This window comes from Vulpes vulpes, chromosome 14, assembly GCF_048418805.1.
Source record: "Vulpes vulpes isolate BD-2025 chromosome 14, VulVul3, whole genome shotgun sequence".
NCBI lineage: Eukaryota > Metazoa > Chordata > Mammalia > Carnivora > Canidae > Vulpes > Vulpes vulpes.
This window is the reverse complement of record NC_132793.1, coordinates 78819704-78838990: the sequence shown is the minus strand read 5'-3', so window position 1 is coordinate 78838990 and position 19287 is coordinate 78819704. Positions and strand designations below refer to the sequence as shown.

At 35.2% G+C, this 19287-nt stretch overlaps 1 protein-coding gene across 4 annotated transcripts in view; it reads right to left on the bottom strand.

The window, feature by feature from the left end:
* Positions 1 to 19287, bottom strand: part of CERT1 (ceramide transporter 1) — a 111500-nt gene that overhangs the window by 20005 nt on the left and 72208 nt on the right. The window contains exons 7-11 of one of the 4 annotated variants that reach the window (XM_025998297.2): positions 15025 to 15182; positions 10474 to 10566; positions 6403 to 6489; positions 3863 to 3955; positions 3276 to 3353 (exon numbers count right to left, since the gene is read on the bottom strand). In XM_025998297.2, coding sequence (XP_025854082.1) covers positions 3276 to 3353; positions 3863 to 3955; positions 6403 to 6489; positions 10474 to 10566; positions 15025 to 15182 — 509 coding nt within the window. The remainder of the gene's footprint in view (positions 1 to 3275; positions 3354 to 3862; positions 3956 to 6402; positions 6490 to 10473; positions 10567 to 15024; positions 15183 to 19287) is intronic. The other 3 variants (XM_072736996.1, XM_025998298.2, XM_072736997.1) reach the window with 3 other exon arrangements.

The following is a 19287-nucleotide window of genomic DNA, read 5'->3' as shown; positions in this document are numbered from 1 at the left end:
GTTGGATGGATCAATTTATTAGTAACAAATTAACAGTGCACTGTTAACCCAAAAGAAAAATAGGCAGAACATGAATAGTGAATTCGCTGAAGAAATGCAGAAGGCCAAGAGGCAAAAATACCACTTTTAGTCTAAGACTAGCAAGAATTAACTGAATTACAACATTCACTGTCAACATAACAAAAGAAAACTGAACTGGGAGTGTAGCTGGTTCAATTTTTTAAATGAAATAGTTTGGCAATGAGAATACAAAAAAGTCCTCAGAAGTACGCACAGCTTTTGTCTTAATAATTCTACTTCTAGAAATGTATTCTAAGGAAATAAGTGGATTAGTGTAAAAAGATGCACACAAACACACGGATGGTATATATGTCAGGATGCTCCTGTAGCACTACTTATATTATTTATTCATTATAAATAAATAGACAAACTGAAAATACACTAAATGTTTAATATTAGGTGAGTAGGTAAATCCTGCATGCACATCCATATTAAAAGACAAAGAGATAAAGACTCACATTTACAGATGGGAAATGGGCTTAATTATTTAAAAAAAGCTGGTTATAAAATAGTGTATATGAAATTACATTTCTTGGTAGAAAAAGGCAATTATTAAAGTATGTGTGTTTATTAGTATGTGACTGATTTTATATACACATGGAAAAAGGATATGCATGAAAATACTAATAGCGATCTATTACTTTATTTACTTTCTAGTTCTGCTAAAATTCGAATGTATTATTGTACAATAAATAGGGGAGGGGTTAAATGATTACCACAATAATAAGGTGTCACTGTGGACATAAAGGGTGGAGAGAGCTTAACTGCCAGAGCCCACGTCTGCTAATGACAACAAATACTTTAGCAAGGACAATAAATACTTGAAGAACTCAATGTCATTTTTCTTCAATTTTGCCTCTTTTGGCATAAAAAACAGCACAATAATTAAAAGCTAAAAACAGAATGTAAATAATCCCAAGCATTATATTAGAAAAAATCCCACCATGAAAGATCTTTCTCAACTTATACACAAGTTACGTAAAATATTAAAAAGTATGCTATAATTTAGCAGTCTTTTTTTTTTTTTAAAGATTTTATTTATTCATGAGACGGGGGGGTGGGGGGGTGGGCAGAGACACAGGCAGAGGGAGAAGCAGGCTCCATGCAGGGAGCCGGACGTGGGACTCGATCCCGGGACTCCAGGATCAGGCCCTGGGCTGAACATGGCGCTAAACTGCTGAGCCACCCGGGCTGCCCAGTCTTTTTTTTTTTTTTTTTTTTAAGATTTTATTTATTTATTCATAAGAGACACAGAGAGAGAGAGAGACAGAGAGAGGCAGAGACCCAGGCAGAGGGAGAAGCAGGCTCCATGCAGGGATCCCACATGGGACTCGACCCCAGGTCTCCAGGATCACGCCCTGGGCTGAAGGCGGTGTTAAACGGCTGAGCCACCTGGGCTGCCCCTAATTTGGCAAAGTCTTACAAAAATCTGAGCATCTGCCTCTCTGTAATATATTTATGTATACTTGAAGAATTTTAGCTGTTCTAAAGCTCTATAGCTTAGGTCGAAGGTCTGCATTCTGAAGCCTTAACTCTTAAACACCTGTAGCGACTTATACTTCTTTACTGCTCTCATTACATTTTCATTTATAGCATGTGTATTCCTATTATTTAAAGGAAAATGGTGACAAGTACTGATGAGCCTTAGTGTGTCACTTTATTATTTTAATACAAGGTGGAGTTTAGCAGAATAAACCAAAGTCTCCTTATATTATCTAGTTTTGTCACTGATTTATTATGAATATGAGATGCTTTTTAAAAAGCCTGCATAAATGAACAAAATTAAGAAATATTGGAATAAGTTTGGTTCTGGGTGATTTCTGAAGCAGAACTGATACATTTCTTTTTCAAAAATGCTCAAGAAGAAAAAATGTTCTGCAAAAGTCAAAAAATATATTTTGCACCAGTTTGAAATGTACAGGTTATTTATTTCAATAAATATAGTGCAATACTCTAAATGTATTTTCCCTTCCTTACAATTTTCTTAATAACATTTTTTCTCTAAGTTACCTTATTGTAAGAATACAGTATATGATATTACAGCATACAAAATATATGTTAACCAACTGTTTATATTACTGTAAACTATTATTAACTATTAATAGTTAGGTTTCTGGGAAGCCAAAAGTTATATGTGGATTTTTGACTGAATGGAGAGGGGAGGGCTGGTGCTCCAACCCCCACCTTTGTTCGAGAGTCAAATGTACTCTGATAGAAAAAATAAGGTAGAAAATTTTGAATTCAAGTAAATTATGTTGTTATATAAATAGCTAATAAACAGCTATATAATAGCTAATAAAGCTCACACTTATATAGCATTTACAACATGCCAGGCTCTAGTCACATCACAGTCCTAGCTAGATCACAGAAGTGAAGCACAGAAGACTTAGAAAAGTTGTTCAAGATCATGCAACTAACCAGGATTAAACTCAGTCATTCTGACTAGAGAGCTCAGCTTCTCAACATAAGATAGCATAATGCAATCCAATAAAACACATTCACCATAAAGATACAAAGCTGACTGGCAAAGATACAAGGATTCAAAAATTTTAAAAACTAATTCTGATACTAAAAGGCATTCCTTCAATAATACTTTGACTTTATGATAAGGGCAGAGACTACAAGCATCTAGCTTCCTGTCTTAAATTCCTAAATACTTAATGATGCATAGGAACAGGAATATTAATTTATAATATCCAAAGGTAATTTGCATAACGAAAATACAAATCAGTTCAATGGAGCTTAGTATGACAAAATGAGACAAATATTTAAAAAAGCTATTTTCTTGTTGAATTATGAGATACTTTAAATTAAATTAGAAGTGAGACTGCCGAAATCTGCTTTTATGCTGTAACAAACATATCCTGTAAACCATGTTCATCAAAGTTGTTGAATCCTATTTGAAGAAACAGATACTACATGATATTTAAAAACCAGGTATCTTCTGCTTGTTTCAATTCAATTTGAAATCTTTCAGGAGTACCTCCTATATAGCAAAATTCCAAGCTATTCACAGCAGAGACTATAAAGGGCACATGCAAGCCTGACAGAGGAACTATTTAGTAGATACGGAAAGTCTTTTTAATGCTTATTGTTACTATTTAAAATTCAAAATCAAAACACGTGGCCTAACCAAAAGATATCTCGGAACTGGGAAAGCAGGCTGAAATATAGCACAGAAAGACTTAAGTCCACTCCATACAGTCATACGGTACCTGGGAGCTGAATCTGTGAACATCGTCAGAGGCACTGACTAGATCAATGGAAGACATGGAGGAAGAGCGACTATAGGGCTACCAGAGACAGACAAAGAAAAAACCAAGTAATCAGAACAAAGGCACAACAGAGCATTCAGTACCAACTTCCAAACACAAGATAAAGAGAGAACAAAGCACTATATGAAACAAGCTCAACAGCAAGTGCTGACTTCATGCACCTATTATGGTTTATGCTCCAAATTCTTTCTAAAAAGAATGCAGTGCTTCCAATAATTCAAAATAATATCACTTAACTCCAGAGAAAAAAGTGATTTAATATAACTGGCTACACTTCTAGTTAACTATTTTGGACTAGCCATTCCCTATCCCCAGCCCCCTTTCCCATTAAACAAAAAAGAAAGAACATTATATTCATAAGATTTCTAACTCTTTTGGAAGATGTATATGAAAGAAAGCATATAATATATAAAAAAAAAAAAAAACCCATTCCCAAATTCAAGAAAAGGGAAAACTTATACAACAATATAGTTCCATCAACCGTGAAGAATAATATGGATTTTCAGTAAATTCTGACATTAGCTTACCTTTTGGACAAATCTATGAGTCCCCACAGAAGAAAAGGCATCTCCAGATGGCATGGATGTAGGCCAGTGCAATCTGACCTTTTCACTCTGTGACTAAGAAAATATATAATGTTAGGTGGGAAGATTTTAAAGTGTACTTTGCAGCTTAAGGATGGGTAATATAACCTACCAACAATTAATGCTTTAGTACTTTTACCAAGAATCTTTATTAACCCTGTTCTTGAAATAATTTCTTTTATCCAAACTCTGGTCAGATTATTCCAATCACTCCACTTCATCAGGGTTGTACAGAGCCATACCATTTGAACCACTGTCATTGTTTGCTTCAGTTATGTTACAAAGAACATATAGCATGGATATCTTTATCTCCTTTCCATGAAGGAATTCGGTCTTCAACCGACTGTGTCACTCGTGTCAAGCTGCCATTTAACCTTTTAACCTTCCTCCTCCTGTTCCTTCTCACTTGAATTATTCAGTATCTACTAAATATAACGTACCAGAAGTTGTGCTGTGTTGTGTGTGTGCTCATCTTCTAACTATGCAGAAGACAAGTGGTAATTCCTGTACAATGGTATCTGAACAGAACTACTAAGATCTCCTTTCTCACTCACCACTTTACTAAAAATATCTTTCTTTGTGTTGGTAAATAATGTAGAACAATGTAAACTCAAAAATGTCTCACTGAAGAGTTCCTAAGTAATGGCTGTGCTGACATGAGGCCTGTGCAAAATCTACTGCATACAACAAGGGAAATGATCTGAATCTTAGGAACTAATTTCATGGGTTATTGAAACTTACTACTCTAGAGCATTACCACATTATAATTATCTCTGTGATATCAACATGCCCATTATGCAAGGAAAATCAGGGTCTGTTTAATGACCTGCTTTGTAGAGTATCTACCACAGCATCAAGAAGAGACTGAAATTAAGCAGTCCCACAAATATTCCTTTTTTCTTAAGTTTACAAAAGTTTTCATCAATCCTCTTAAATTCCAGAAATCTGACTCAACCAGTGTATTGATATTCCGTAGAGTAGCATTTTAGAGCCAGAAGAGACCATTTGAATCATCTTGTGTAACTCCTTGTTTTACGTATTAGAAAACCAAGACCCAGAGAATTGAAGCAATAAGTTTATAGCTACATAGTTAGTCACTGACAAGACTAAGATTGAAGTTGTCTTGACCTACTCTTCCCAAAACAGTACACTACTCTCCCCCCAAATAGCACAATAAATAATAGATTAAAACAAAAACTAAACAAAAAACACCACAGTGAAGAAAAACAAAACAAAACATTTTAAAAGCCAAACACAAAGATACTCCTTCAGATGATACTTTAGGCATCCAAAACTGGAGCTCATTTAAGAACTGAAAGCTTCCATTCTTGTTAGACGTTGAATAGCATATTTTTGTGGCATAAAAAAATAAGTAACAAGCTTTATGAATGTAACAAAAACTTTTTATCACTCATTCAGAAAAAAATAATGAAAAATAAACATGAAAAGCAAAAGTCACTACTGCAGGTGATTTACCCTCAGAAACAGAGCAGTAAATGTGCATAATGGACATGACTACCTTAGCAATGACAAGGAACGAAAAAACCAACTTTTCTATGCAAGATCAGTTGTAGTGTTATTGATACACCCAGGAATTTATTTGCAAGTTGCTTAAAGCCCTGAGAAGAATAATTAAAATTCACCTGCAAGTACCATCTAGTGGTAATATATGGTAACTGCATTGTTGCAGAATTAAAAGGAGGCAAAGAATCGAATATTAATCCTGAGACTACAGTTGAAGGATTTAAGAAATGTTTTCCTTCAATCTCCACAGATAGAGCTGGGTATAACTGCTGTGAATTTGATAATGATAAAATACTGAGGGAAGTTAAAAGTGAGGAAGATATCAAGGGTAAGGTGGGGGGGGGGGGGGTGCCTGGGTGGCTCAGTGGCTGAGCATCTGCCTTCATGATCCCACAGTCCTGGAATCGAGTCCAGTGTAGGGATCCCTGCATGGAGCCTGCTTCTCTCTCTGCCTCTGTGTGTGTGTGTGTGTGTGTGTGTGTGTGTGTGTGTGTGTGTGTTTGTGTGTGTGATAACTAACTAACTTTAAAAAAAAGGGTAAGGTAGGGAAAGCAATAAAGGAGTTAATTAAATTCTTGGTCCTCTTCCTTGTGAATTCATATGGTCAGTACTTGTGATACGGAGAAATTCAGAGACTACTTCACTCATATTAAACATATGCTTGCTTTTATACAAAGACAATAAAGTTGGATACTTTACGGGGTTATTAGGAAGACTATTTTCATTTAGTCTCCTGTTAATCATGTAAGATTCCTTTAAGCAATCAGTGGTCTCCTATTGCTTAGAAATTCGTCAGTGAAGGAACTGAGTGTAAAGATTCTTCTACATTTGTGACTCAATGCAGACACAGTTCATTTTCTAGGTTCATTTCTATTATGGTCACAGTTTCCAAATTCTATTTATATAAAACAACATACATCAAGGAATGCCTACTGTTAGAATTTTTAATAAGATATTACCTGTTCTTCTATTTTATCTTGTCTGTCAAGAGCAGCTTCAACAGCATCAAAGAACTCTTCTTCATTAATCAGACTGTTTGGCCCTTCCTATTCAAACACATGGGAGAAAGAATTAGTTAAGAAAACAGAAAAAAGGGATCCCTGGGTGGCGCAGCGGTTTGGCGCCTGCCTTTGGCCCAGGGTGCGATCCTGGAGACTCGGGATCGAATCCCACGTCAGGCTCCTGGTGCATGGAGCCTGCTTCTCCCTCTGCCTATGTCTCTGCCTCTCTCTCTCTCTTACTGTGTGCCTATCATAAATAAATAAAATTAAATTAAAAAAAAAAAACTCAGTTTAAAAAAAAAGAAAACAGAAAAAAATTTCCCTTAAAAAGCAAAAAAAAAAAAAAAAAACCTTTTTGTCTCATCATGCCTCCCTAGGAAAAGATTGCTAAATCATTGCTAGATCTATGGGACACACCAGTCTTCATCCTACTTCCCCATGTGCAGTATTTCTTATGTGAATGACTCTCTAAAGAGTTCTCTCCCACCTTGGATTCCTAATTTCCCAAATCTTCTCTATCCAAGCCTCTTCTTTAAATCCCCTTAAATATGGGGGTACCTCAGGGTTCCACACTTGCTCTCCCTACAGCACTTCCTTGTTTCTAAGGCCTCAGTCATCATGCGATGATTCCCAAATTCACAGCCTATCTACCTCTTTATTAGACCCTTTGCATCCCGTAATACTTAAGACCTCCTCAGGTGAATGCTGCAGTTCATATTCAACATGTCTAAAGCCTGTTTCTTCTACTTCTACACCAATCTTAACAACAGCAGAAGGCTAGGCCTTCCTGGATTCCTCCCACTCCCCTCATTCAATCACCATACCCTATAATCCTACTTTCTAAATATCTAAGTTTATCAGTGTCTATTCCTACTGTTCTTTTTTAATTTAGGCTATCTTTAATTCTCACCTACAAGACTGAAAAAGTCTTGGAAGCCCCTAGTTCGCCACTGTCAACTTCAATCCATTGTCCTCACCGCAGGGAGCAAGAATGATTTTTCTAAACTGTAAACCTGGAAACTTCACGTGCTTAAAACCCATTGCTTGAGGATCTGAAGGGATTCTTACACGCCTAGCTAGCCAGCCTACCACCCCCCTCCTCTCAGTCAGCTCCACCCTCCACAGATAAGGTCTTTCAGTAGGGGATTGACTAATTGATTGATTTTTGGGGGGGGGGGGGGGGGGGATTTATTATTTATTTTTTGTTTGTTTGTTTGTTTATTTACATTTGTGCTTCTGGCACAAATGTTTTCCTTCTCAGGGGCCCCTACAAGTCAACACTCTGTTATTCACCTGGCTAATAGCTACTCAGTCAACTCATTGTTAAGGTTTCAGCTAAAATGTTGTTCTCTGTGAGGCTATCCCTGACTCAAAAACCTCTCAGTGCTAACAGTGCTCTGTAACTGTTTGGTAATTAGCCTGTTTTCCCATTATATACTCAGGTAAGGGCCCTCAGGTGAGATCCTCATGCCTTGTACAATGTCTTACATTTATAGTACATCTTAAGAAATGAATTTAATATTAAAAAGTAATTTCTGAAGCTACAAATGAAACATTTAAGTTTTGTTCAATAATTAGAACATCATAAATGTTTGATAAGAACTGAATCAGTGTCTAAAAACCCATGCAAATGTAGTACTCACACAAGAAAATATAGATAGCTCAAAACATCAAAAGGAAGGGGAAAAAAATATAAAAACAGAGGCCCTAAAGCCCTACACTTCATTTAAGAACTATATATTTAGGGATCCCTGGGTGGCTCAGTGGTTGAGTGCCTGCCTTTGGCTCAGGGTGTGATCTTAGGTTCCTGGGGTCCTGGGATCGAGTCCCACATCAGGCTCACCACATGGAGCCTGCTTCTCCCTCTGCCTGTAGCTCTGCCTCTCTCTCTGTGGCTCTCATGAATAAATAAATAAAACCTTAAAAAAAAAAGCCACTGTATATTTAAACTTGATACCACAGGATGTCAATGAGAAAAAAAACAGAAGTACCCTAAACGATTTTCTTCATTAAAAGAGAAAAAGAGGTAAATTTCAGATGGATGGAAAAACAATCATTTATTCAACAAATGCCACTAAAATAAAATACAGATTCTTACATTATACCATAATCTTTAAAACCCAGATGTACTAGCCATATATTTATATTTAGAAGATATCATTAAAATTTTAAAAACCCAGGAAATACAATTATTTAAAGTAGGGAAATTTTTTTAAGCATGATAACCAAATGTAAAAACAAGTCCATCAAATGACTAGGGGATTAATTACATGAAAGTATAAAGCTTTTACATGGCAAAACCCACAATCAAAAGTTTAAAAAACTAAAAAAGGGAAAAAAATTGTTGAAGAATGAAAAGTTAATCCTCACATCTTCTAAATCAATTAGAGAAAAAAAAAAATCCCCAAACCAAATAAAAATGTTGAGGAATATAGGTGAGTCATTAAAGAAGAAATACAAATGATCAATAAACAGTTTTTTTTAAGAAAGTCTACCTAAATCATATAAATAAATACGCAATTTAAAAGTATCTGAAACTAGCTAACAAATGTACTTATTAGTACAATGCCCCTCCTTCTTCCATTCTGTTCTTTCCCATCCCTCTTCCCCGCCCAAAACCCTTGTGGACAGAAGTAAACATAAACAAGCATACAATTACATGTGTATATATATGGCTGGGAGGAGATAAACTGGTACCATATATTGTTAAACACATAGGCTTTTTTTTTGGTATTTTCTATAATCTTCCTATATGAACATCTGGTTTTACTTATAATATGGAAAAAAATTAGGTAATTTAAAAAGTCCACCCACGAAATAAACCAAAAATAGCAAAAACAATCTGCTTAGCTTCAGGATAAAATTTAAAATTGTAATAGCTTGTATTCTAGTTACCTTTCTTTTTAAAACCCTGAGGGTATCTAATTATATGATTTTTACACATTCTAGGAGGAGTAACTGACAGCTTAATAATTCTGAAGTATTACAGCTCAAGTCTCATCATTGTGAATTTCCACACGTGGAAATCAATTCCAACATAAAACATAGTCAATAGCAACTCTATTTTCCTTTCTAAGATAAAAACGGTGAGAAATTTTTCTTCTTTTTTTTTTAAGATTTATCCATTTATTTGAGACAGACTGTGTGCAAGAGAGTAGGCGAGTGGCAGAGGTAGACAATCTTCAAGCTGACTCTGCTGAGAATGGAGCCCAACTTGGGGCTTGATCTCAAGATCCATGAGATCCATGAGATTCTGAGTGGAGACCAAGAGTTGGACGCTTAAATGACTGAGCCACCCAGGCACCCCTTTTCTATTTTCTTAAATTATAAACTAACCATAATTATTTTAACGTTCTACTTCTATCTCAATGATTCTTCTTTAACACTCCATTTTTAAAATAAGCATTTCAGAAATACCAACAATGTTAGGGACTATTACCAAATACATTTCTTATATCTTTTTCCCTCTAAAGAAATACCATGGAAAAACAGCTTATAAAATATTAACATCTGTGTGTGCATATGGAGGAGAATTTACTAATTGCCTAATAAAGAAACAAAAGAAGAAAAAAGTTAGTTTTAGATATTTTCAAACAATAAGGACAAGGCAATGAGGACAGTTCAAGTTCTGCTATGGACAGGACCTCCCAATACATACAGCTAAAATCTTTTTGTCTGTATAGTACTCAGGGTTTTCCTCCATAAGTTGTTTTTATTAAAAAAAGAAGATAATATTAAAATTATTGTCCTCATAGGATAGATAAAAACTTGTCCTATAATGCAGACAGGCCTAATAAATGAGTCTTTGACAAACCTACACTAAATTTTGTAGTCAATAAAAAAAAAAATTTATTTCAGAGTAAGCCTAACATTTATCATGAAATACATATTTAATCAAAATAAACATGAAGAATATATTACATATCTAGAATACTTAAAGGTGATAAAAGCATTATTTAAAAATTAATCACTTTTGTGACAGATATGGCCTATATTTTCCTTCTTCTGACTAAAAATATAACTTCATACCTCATAATCTGGCCCTCCAAAGTGGGATTTTTTCTTCAGTTCTGTCATGGCATTTTTGTATGCCTCCTCTATTCTTCTTCTCTTCTCAACTTCCTATTAAAAAAAAAAAGCAAGTGAAAAATTATCATTTGAAGTCGCCAAACAACAACAACCCCCCCCATTCCTGTGACAAAGGAGTATTCTGCCCAAGAAAATACTTTTCTCTGAGCTACATATTACACACAAGTTACCATTTAAATCATCACTAAAATCTACCATATAGGTAGAAACAAAGAAAAGACCACAGAAACACTTACAATGTATTCATGTTTGTTTTCCCCTATAAAAAATTATATTTTGCTTTAAAGAAAGAAAGCAACTCAATCAATAGGTGAAATCAATGAATGCTAAAATATATTCTAAGAAAGATAAATTTCTGGTACTTTCCCGCTGCTGGCTAAAATTATTTCAGGGCTGAAAAAGGGTTTAGATTTTTACTTTAATCTTCTCCTTTAATCCAGAACTTTAAGAGGGTAAAAGACCCAAGGTCAACACTTAAAAGAAAAAGGTTGGCCTTGGCACTAATCTCAAACTTATTTCTACAACAATGGACTATACTGGTCAAATCTGATAACTGAACTCTTAACAAGCTTGTAAGGAATCTAAATGCCTTTATTTCCCTACCTCAGATACTTAAAGGTTAAATTAAAGTCTACATGAATTCACACAAAGCTAACTATTTCCAAATATTCTATCTGAATTAAGCTCATGCAAATCAGTGAATTATTTCATTAGACCCAATGGCTAATTTCTGCATACTCAAGGGAAAGAGGGCCTACAGATCTACCAGAATAGCTAAAATTAAAAAACAAAGAAAACCTGGAAAAACTTGACAATACCAAGTGCTGCCAAGAGTGAAGAGCAAATGAATTCTCATCTATTCTGGTGGAAGTATAAACGGATAATCACTTGGGAAAACTGCCAATATGGATATTGGCACTACACTAGCTACACTAGTGTAGCTACACAACAGCTAGCATATACCCCATGAACCAACAATTCTACTACTAGATACATGCCCAAGAGAAATAAGTGCGTATCCACCAAAAGCTATGCACAGGAATGCACAGCTTTATTCACAATAGCCAAAATATAAAAACATAAGTATCTATCAACAAGAAAAACTGATAAACAAATTGAAGTCATACAATGAAATAAAACAATAAAAAAAGAATAAACTACCAGTAAATGTAACAACATGAATGAATCTCATAGTCAATGCTGAGGGAAAACAAACACAGGCATGTATATGGTCACATCTAGATGGTGGTATGGTATGGACCAGGAAGAGGCATGTAGGAACCTTCCGGGGCATTATAAAAATTCTTTACCTTAATCTAAGTAGTGATTAAAGGGGTGTACATATACACACAAAAATCATCAAGCAGTGCACTTAGGATTGGTGCACATCATATTTATGCTATAACTTAATTTTAAATACTGAACACAACCAAAATATACAGCACAGAATTATATTCAAAGAATTTAAGGGAAAATGAAAAAGCATGTGAAATTACACACAAGAGCCTATTAACGTAAGCAAAGATCTTCAATGAATAGATTTAACATTGTTAGTAACTAAAATTGTTTAATCTTACAATTTCTGATCTTCTTGGACATGACCAACTAACAATTAAGTACACTTCTATAATAGAAGGGATTATTACAGGTAACCAAGAAAAATCATCACAACTAAATATTAATTTTCTATTATTCAGCTGAAATAATGGAACTGACATTAGAAATCAAAGTTAAACAATTCTGCTATCAAATAGCTGGTTTTTTTTTTTAAGATTTTATTTATTTATTGGAGAGAGAGTGTGTGCACAAGCAAGGGGAGCAGCAGAGGGAGAGGGAGAAGCAGATTCCTTGCTAAGCAGGGAGCCTGATCTATGGCTCGATTCCAGGACCCTGGGATCGTGACCTGAGCTGAATGAAAGCAGATGCTTAACTGACTGAGCCACTTACAGGTGTCCCCAAACAGCTGTTATTATATACGTATTACCTATTTAATGGCTCTCATTAGATTAAGCTCCTTGAAGGATGATTTCCTTTTCATTGGTGTTTCCCCATTTTTAGCTTAGAGCTTAGCAGATTAGAAACATACAAATACTTTTTGAATGAAACAAATTTCAGTTAAATAATATTAAATTATCATCGTACTTTCCTTCCAAGTTATATGAATTACTTAAAAGACATACCTGTTGGGCAGCCTGGGTAGCTCAGTGGTTTAGTGCCGACTTCGGCCCAGGGCGTGATCCTGGAGACCCAGAATCGAGTCCCACGTCAGGCTCCCTGCAGGGAGCCTGCTTCTCCCTCTACCTGTGTCTCTGCCTCTCTCTCTCTCTCTGTCTCTCATGAATAAATAAATAAAATCTTAAAAAAAAAAGACATATCTGTTGGTGAACACTTTCTAAGAACTTCCTATTCCTTATAATGTGTATACGTACATACATACATTTGTGTACACCACACATATACACATAGGTATATACACACACGTACATACTGAGTATCAAACATACCTACACTCCTAAATTTCATGTAAAACATAACTGGGATTCTATTTCAGCGTGGAGGAAGAATTATAGTGAAGAGAGGAATAAGATTTGACATCAGACCTGTAAAGACTATAAAATGCAGTAATTTCCCAGTTTCAATTAATATTGTCTTTTGTGGCTTTTCTTTGCTTACATGGTGCATAGAAAAGCAACAAAATTATTTTTTCCCAGATCCTTTATTGCTCTCCAATAGAGAAAAAGAATGAGTAAGACTGACAACAATGAAGGTAAGCAAAAGCCACTTCCTTTTTCAGCACTGCAAGTAAGACACTTGATCCCTTAAAGGATGGGAAAGTCACATTTCATTTCTAATGAATATTTTTTAAGTAGTGTGGTTGAATATATGAATGAAGATGATGATCCCTTAGTGAAGGATAAAAAGTCAAGAGACTGAACTGTTAAGATAAAGTTGCCAAAATTTTGAAATAAGCTAGTCTGGACAAGAAGGAGTTAAAGGGTTGTCTTGTTTTCTCAACACATAGTTTTTTGTGTGTTTACATGGAAACTTCTAAAAATTTAATCTGATCCACATTGGTATAGAGCTGAAATCTCTGAAGATACAAGAGTTTGACTCTAGAATAATAATGAAATGTCTGTACTTTGAATACACATTCTTACTGCTTGTTTTAAAGAATATATCCTGCCCTTACATCAGTGCCTTTACCTAGTTTCCTGCTCAAAATGGTAAGACCTTGAAATATTACAAGCAATATGACTCACTTACTTATGGCAACATTCTGACTAAAGTTTGGCCTAGTATTCAGAGTTGAAATATAAAATAGACGGCAGCCCAGGTGGCTTAGTAGTTTAGCGCTGCCTTCAGCCCAGGGCCTGATCCTGGAGACCCGGGATTGATTCCCACATCAGGCTCCCTGCATGGAGCCTGCTTCTCCCTCTGCCTGTGTCTCTGCCTCTCTGTCTCATGAATAAATAAAAATCTTAAAATATACATATATACATATATATATATTTATATATATAATAGAATAAAATATTCTATTCTGTATATATAAATATTATACACATATATATAAAAAAAAAGAGTAAAATTCGTCCAACTGGTACATAGCATCACTGGACCAGTCTTGAGACCTCAGTTCCTTCTATATAAAATGATAGCATTAGACCAGAACTAAATTTTCTGAGATATGTTTCAGTTCTAACACTTTATTATTTTGCTGATGTTGAATTCTAAATAAGAAGTTTTCCTACTAAACAAATTCACTGAGCCATAATTGACACTAGGAACTAAAAGATTCATATTGTAATGTTACTTACTATCAGTGCTAAAGTTTAAACAAAGGTGGAAGCAGGTGAACATGAGGCAAATGTTGAATGAACAACATATGTTAAATAATGACCCTGGAGAGTATGTGTGTATATATGTTTGACTTTATAAATTGGCATTTCAGTTCATATAATTTAAGTGCAGCTTCACATATTCCACAATAAAACTAGGTAATGTTAAGTGGCTCATCATTTCTATTCCAAGGCATTACTATTACTATTACAAATATTTTTAGATTAAAATCCTACCACTGGGGCACCTGCCTTTGGCTCAGGTTGTGATCCCAGGGTCCTGGGACTGAGTCCCACATCAGGCTCCCTGTAGGGAGCCTGCTTCTCCCTGTGCCTATGTCTCTGCCTCTTTCTCTCTGTCTCTCATGAATAAATAAGTAAAATCTATGAAATAAAATATAAAATAAAATAAAATCCTACTACAAATTTGTGTTGTGTAGTAACTGAATATATAACTGGTGAACCTCACTAGGAAAATGAGTTTCAGATGCCTACAAAGTTTCAGAGTAGTGCTCCCTGTACTTCTATCAATCCCAATAGATTTTTCCTGAAGAAGTTAAACTGTTCAGTCAATATATAAAACTGAAATAAAATGGGGATTACTTTTTAAAATTATTATATTTAAATAAAATGGAAGAAAAACTAGACTTACCTTATCCAGTCTCTTTTGCCAGCTGTCCTCACGTTTTACCATTAGTTCAATACAATGAGAAAGTGTAGCAAGGATTCCAGCAGTAGTTGCTTTAAAAGTTATCGCCTCCCCTTTAAAGTCTATACCATTAATTCCTCTTGGTGTTACATGTGGAAATACTGAAGAAAAAAAAAAAAGTTATTCACTGAAAATCTTTCTAATGAAGAATTAACTGTTCATCAAAACTTAAAACTAGAAAATGTTTAAAACCCAGCAAGTCAGAGCAGGCTTTTGGATTATAATTTCCCTTTTGTTGGCCAACATGTAAAAATTTCCATTACATACTCCATAAGCAAAGAAGTTTGTGGCAGCATATGTACTTTCTTATCTCTTTTTTCTGGATTCTGTTTCCTGAAATCTATTTGCTGTACTGCACCCAGTGAACAAAATGGTAGGAGGAAAAACACTTTAACAATAATACCCTGACAGGTTAAAGTGGGACCAAATTACACCAAGAACTACTTCACGTTCTAAGAGGCCTGAAATTTAAAAAATACCTAACAGTAAACTATAGAATTGAATAAGGTAATGTAAAACTTTTAAATAAATGCCCCAAATTAAGTCTGAGACCAATGCACGTATCACATGGCTCTTATGTTTATATTAAATGAATTAAATGAAAAATCCTACAACTTACAAGATGCAAGCAAGAGAGCATAACTTATACTATTAACTAATAAGAAACCATTCCAATAGAATGCTTATACGTGAAATGATACTTTCAACTTTAAAAACTCATGTAGATATGATAGCAAAGGTATAAGCCACAACAAAACAAACTGATAAAATGAACTTCATCAAAATTTAAAATTTCTGCTCTTAAAAGTATTGTTAAAAGAATGAAAGTTATGTAGAATGAATAAGTCTACAGGTCTGCTGTATGACACAGTGACTATATTTAATAATACTGGGCTGAATACTGGAAATTTGCTGAGACAGGTTTCAGGTGCTCTCATGACAAACAAAAATGGTAACTATGTGAGGAAATGATATGTTAATTAGCTTGACTGCAGTTCATTATGAATATCAAATCATGTTATATAGTTAAAACTCATTTAATTTCCATTTTAAAAACTTTATAGAAAGATAATCAAGAGACAAGCCACAGGCTACAAGAAAATCATTGCAGAGCATATATCTAATAAAGGACTTGTATCCTTTATCAATATATACGTTATATATATTAATATAGAATACTGACATTCTTCAATACAGAATACATACTGTAATCTCAAAACTTTTTTTTAAAAGATTTACTTGTTTATGATAGACAGAGGGGGAGAGAGAGAGAGAGAGAGAGAGAGAGGCAGAGACACAGGAGGAAGGAGAAGCAGGCTCCATGCCAGGAACCTGATGTGGGACTCGATCCCGGGACTCCAGGATCGCGCCCTGGGCCAAAGGCAGGCACCAAACCGCTGAGCCACCCAGGGATGCCCCTGTAATCTCAAAAATTAATAAGAAAATATGTAACCCAACTAAAATATTGGACAAAATATTTGAACACTCTTCAACACAGAGATATGGATAGCAAATAAGCACATGAAAAGACGCTCAATACCATTAGTTACTAGGGAAATACAAATAACCACAACAAGACATCACTAAACAGCTATCAGAAGACTAAAATTTGTGTTTTGAAAGATGTATTTATTTTAGAGGGAGACAGAGAGAGGATGCATGGGGAGGGGGAGCAGAAGGACGGGGATGGGGAAAAGGAGAGGGAGAGAGAATCCTTGAGCAGATTCCCCGCTGAGCTTGTACTTTAGGTAGGGCTTGATCCCATGATCCCGACACCATCATTTAAGCAAAACCAAGAGTTAGGCCACTTAACCAACTGAGCCATCCAAGTGTCCCAAGACTGACCGTGCCAAATATTAGTGGGGATTTGGAGGAATCAAGACTATCCTATATGGCTGGTAAAATAAATTGGTGTTTTTTTTTTAAGATTTTATTTATTTATTCATGACAGACACAAAAAGAGAGAGAGAGAGGCAGAGACATAGGCAGAGGGAGATGTGGGACTTAATCCTGGGTCTCCAGGATCACACTCCAGGCTGAAGGTGGCACTAAACCGCTGAGCCACTAGGGCTGCCCAAATTGGTGTTTTTTTAAGTTAAATATACACCTACCATATGATTCAACCATTCCATTCCTGAGTACTGACTTCAAATAAAATATATGTCTATAAAAACACCGTACATGAATACTCATAGCAGTATTATTGTAACAGCCAAAAATTTAAAATAATCCAAATGTCCATAAGGAGATGAATGGATAAGCAAATTGTAGTGTATCAACACAAGGAAATCCTACTTAGCAATGAAAAGAAATCAAATACTAATACAAAAAAGAATATGATGAATCTCTAAAAAAGAAGCCTGGACAAAAAACTCCCACATACTGCATGAGTCCATTTATATTATACTCAAGAATATGAAAACTAATCTACACTGACAAAAAAAGAGATCAGAATGGTTCTTTGGGAATAGGGAGAGGAGGGTTGACAAAAGAGATGAAGGAAACTTTTGAGGGTGATAGATACAATAATCTTGATTATAATGATAACATGAAAAATTATCAAATCATGCATTTAATTTTTAAAGATTTTATTTATTTATTCATGAGAGACACAGAGCGAGAGGCAGAACATAGAGGGAGAAACAGGCTCCAGGTAGGGAGCCTGATGTGGGACTGGATCCTGGGGCCCCAGGATCACACTCTGAGCCAAATTTATGGACACTCAACCGCTGAGCCACCCAGGCATCCCTAAATCATGCACTTTAAATATGTGCAGTTTATTGTAGGTTAATTATAACTCAATAAAGTTGTTAAAAAAATATATTTTTCTTATATTTTCTGAAAACCCTATCATTTTAACTTTATTTTCTAACACTCTTACCAAGATCACAGTTTAATTATAAACTACTTTTATTAATGCAAGGAAATGAAAGGTCACCTATGTTCTGCATAAAAGGATGTGTATAACTAAAATAATCTGTCCTCTCTGCTTAATGTTAATTTATATATTTTTGTAAAAACTTTAATTTAGATAAAAGTGTGACATGAAATGTTTTTGAAAAAATTCTACAAATATAGAAATGTACCTCTTCAGCTCTACTTACTACTTTCAGAAGCAGCTACCTGAAATCCTTTTCAGAATGATACAGGGATTATGTCATAGACTTTAAGCTTTTAAATAGTTGATATTAAAAAAAAATAGTTGATATTTTCAACACTTCATTTTAGTGTCTCACACATAGTGAGATCTCTGGAATAAATCTCTCATGATACATCTGTTAGTAAATGAAAGTCATGATGACAAAAACCTCACCTTAAACTGTTATCCACTCGGCTCCTCTAAGTACTGGTTACTTTGATTTTTGCTCCAAGTCTCTTAATACCTTATACTGTAGAACTATATTAATCTTGATGGGAAAAGTTGTGTAAAACTCTGAAGTACTTGGGTAATTTCTGATGAGCATACTCATCTAAATGTCTCAGCTAAAAACAAGGTAATCCTTTCTTCTTTTTTAGAGAAGGGAAGAGAGAAAGCACGAGCAAGCAGGGAAGGGGAGAGGGAGACAGAGAATCCTTTTTTTTTTTTTTTAAGATTTTTTTTTTTATTTATTCATGATGGACAGAGAGAGAGAGGCAGAGACACAGGCAGAGGGAGAAGCAGGCTCCATGCAGGGAGCCCAATGTGGGACTTGATATCGGGACTCCAGGTTCGCACCCTGGGCCAAAGGCAGGCGCCAAACCGCCGAGCCACCCAGGGATCCCCGAAACACAGACTCACACACACTATTTTTGAATAGCAGGCAACCTAAAGGGGAATCCCCACAGTTTTTGTAGTGAGGAGTTTTTTCATTTTCTCACATCAAAAAGATTGTGTCTGTATGAGCATATGTTACCACATACAAGGGACAGAAAAAATTGGCAGATAAGTTCTTCTGAACATACAGGATGGCAACTTGTTTAAATCTCTCACCTGCCTACTATGATAAAGAAGAAACACAGTTGAAGACTGTGATATGACACTGATATCAATCAAGCCAGGGTCTATGATCAGTTTCGGACTACTGGCCTATAGTCCAAGATATAGTAGGCTAAAAAACAAAATCTAAAATATTTTCACATGAAAATAGTCTCTGAGCTAAAAGCGGGTGAAAAGTGACTGGTGGTAGAAATTCTCTGTCTGGACAATTAATGCACATGCACACAGAC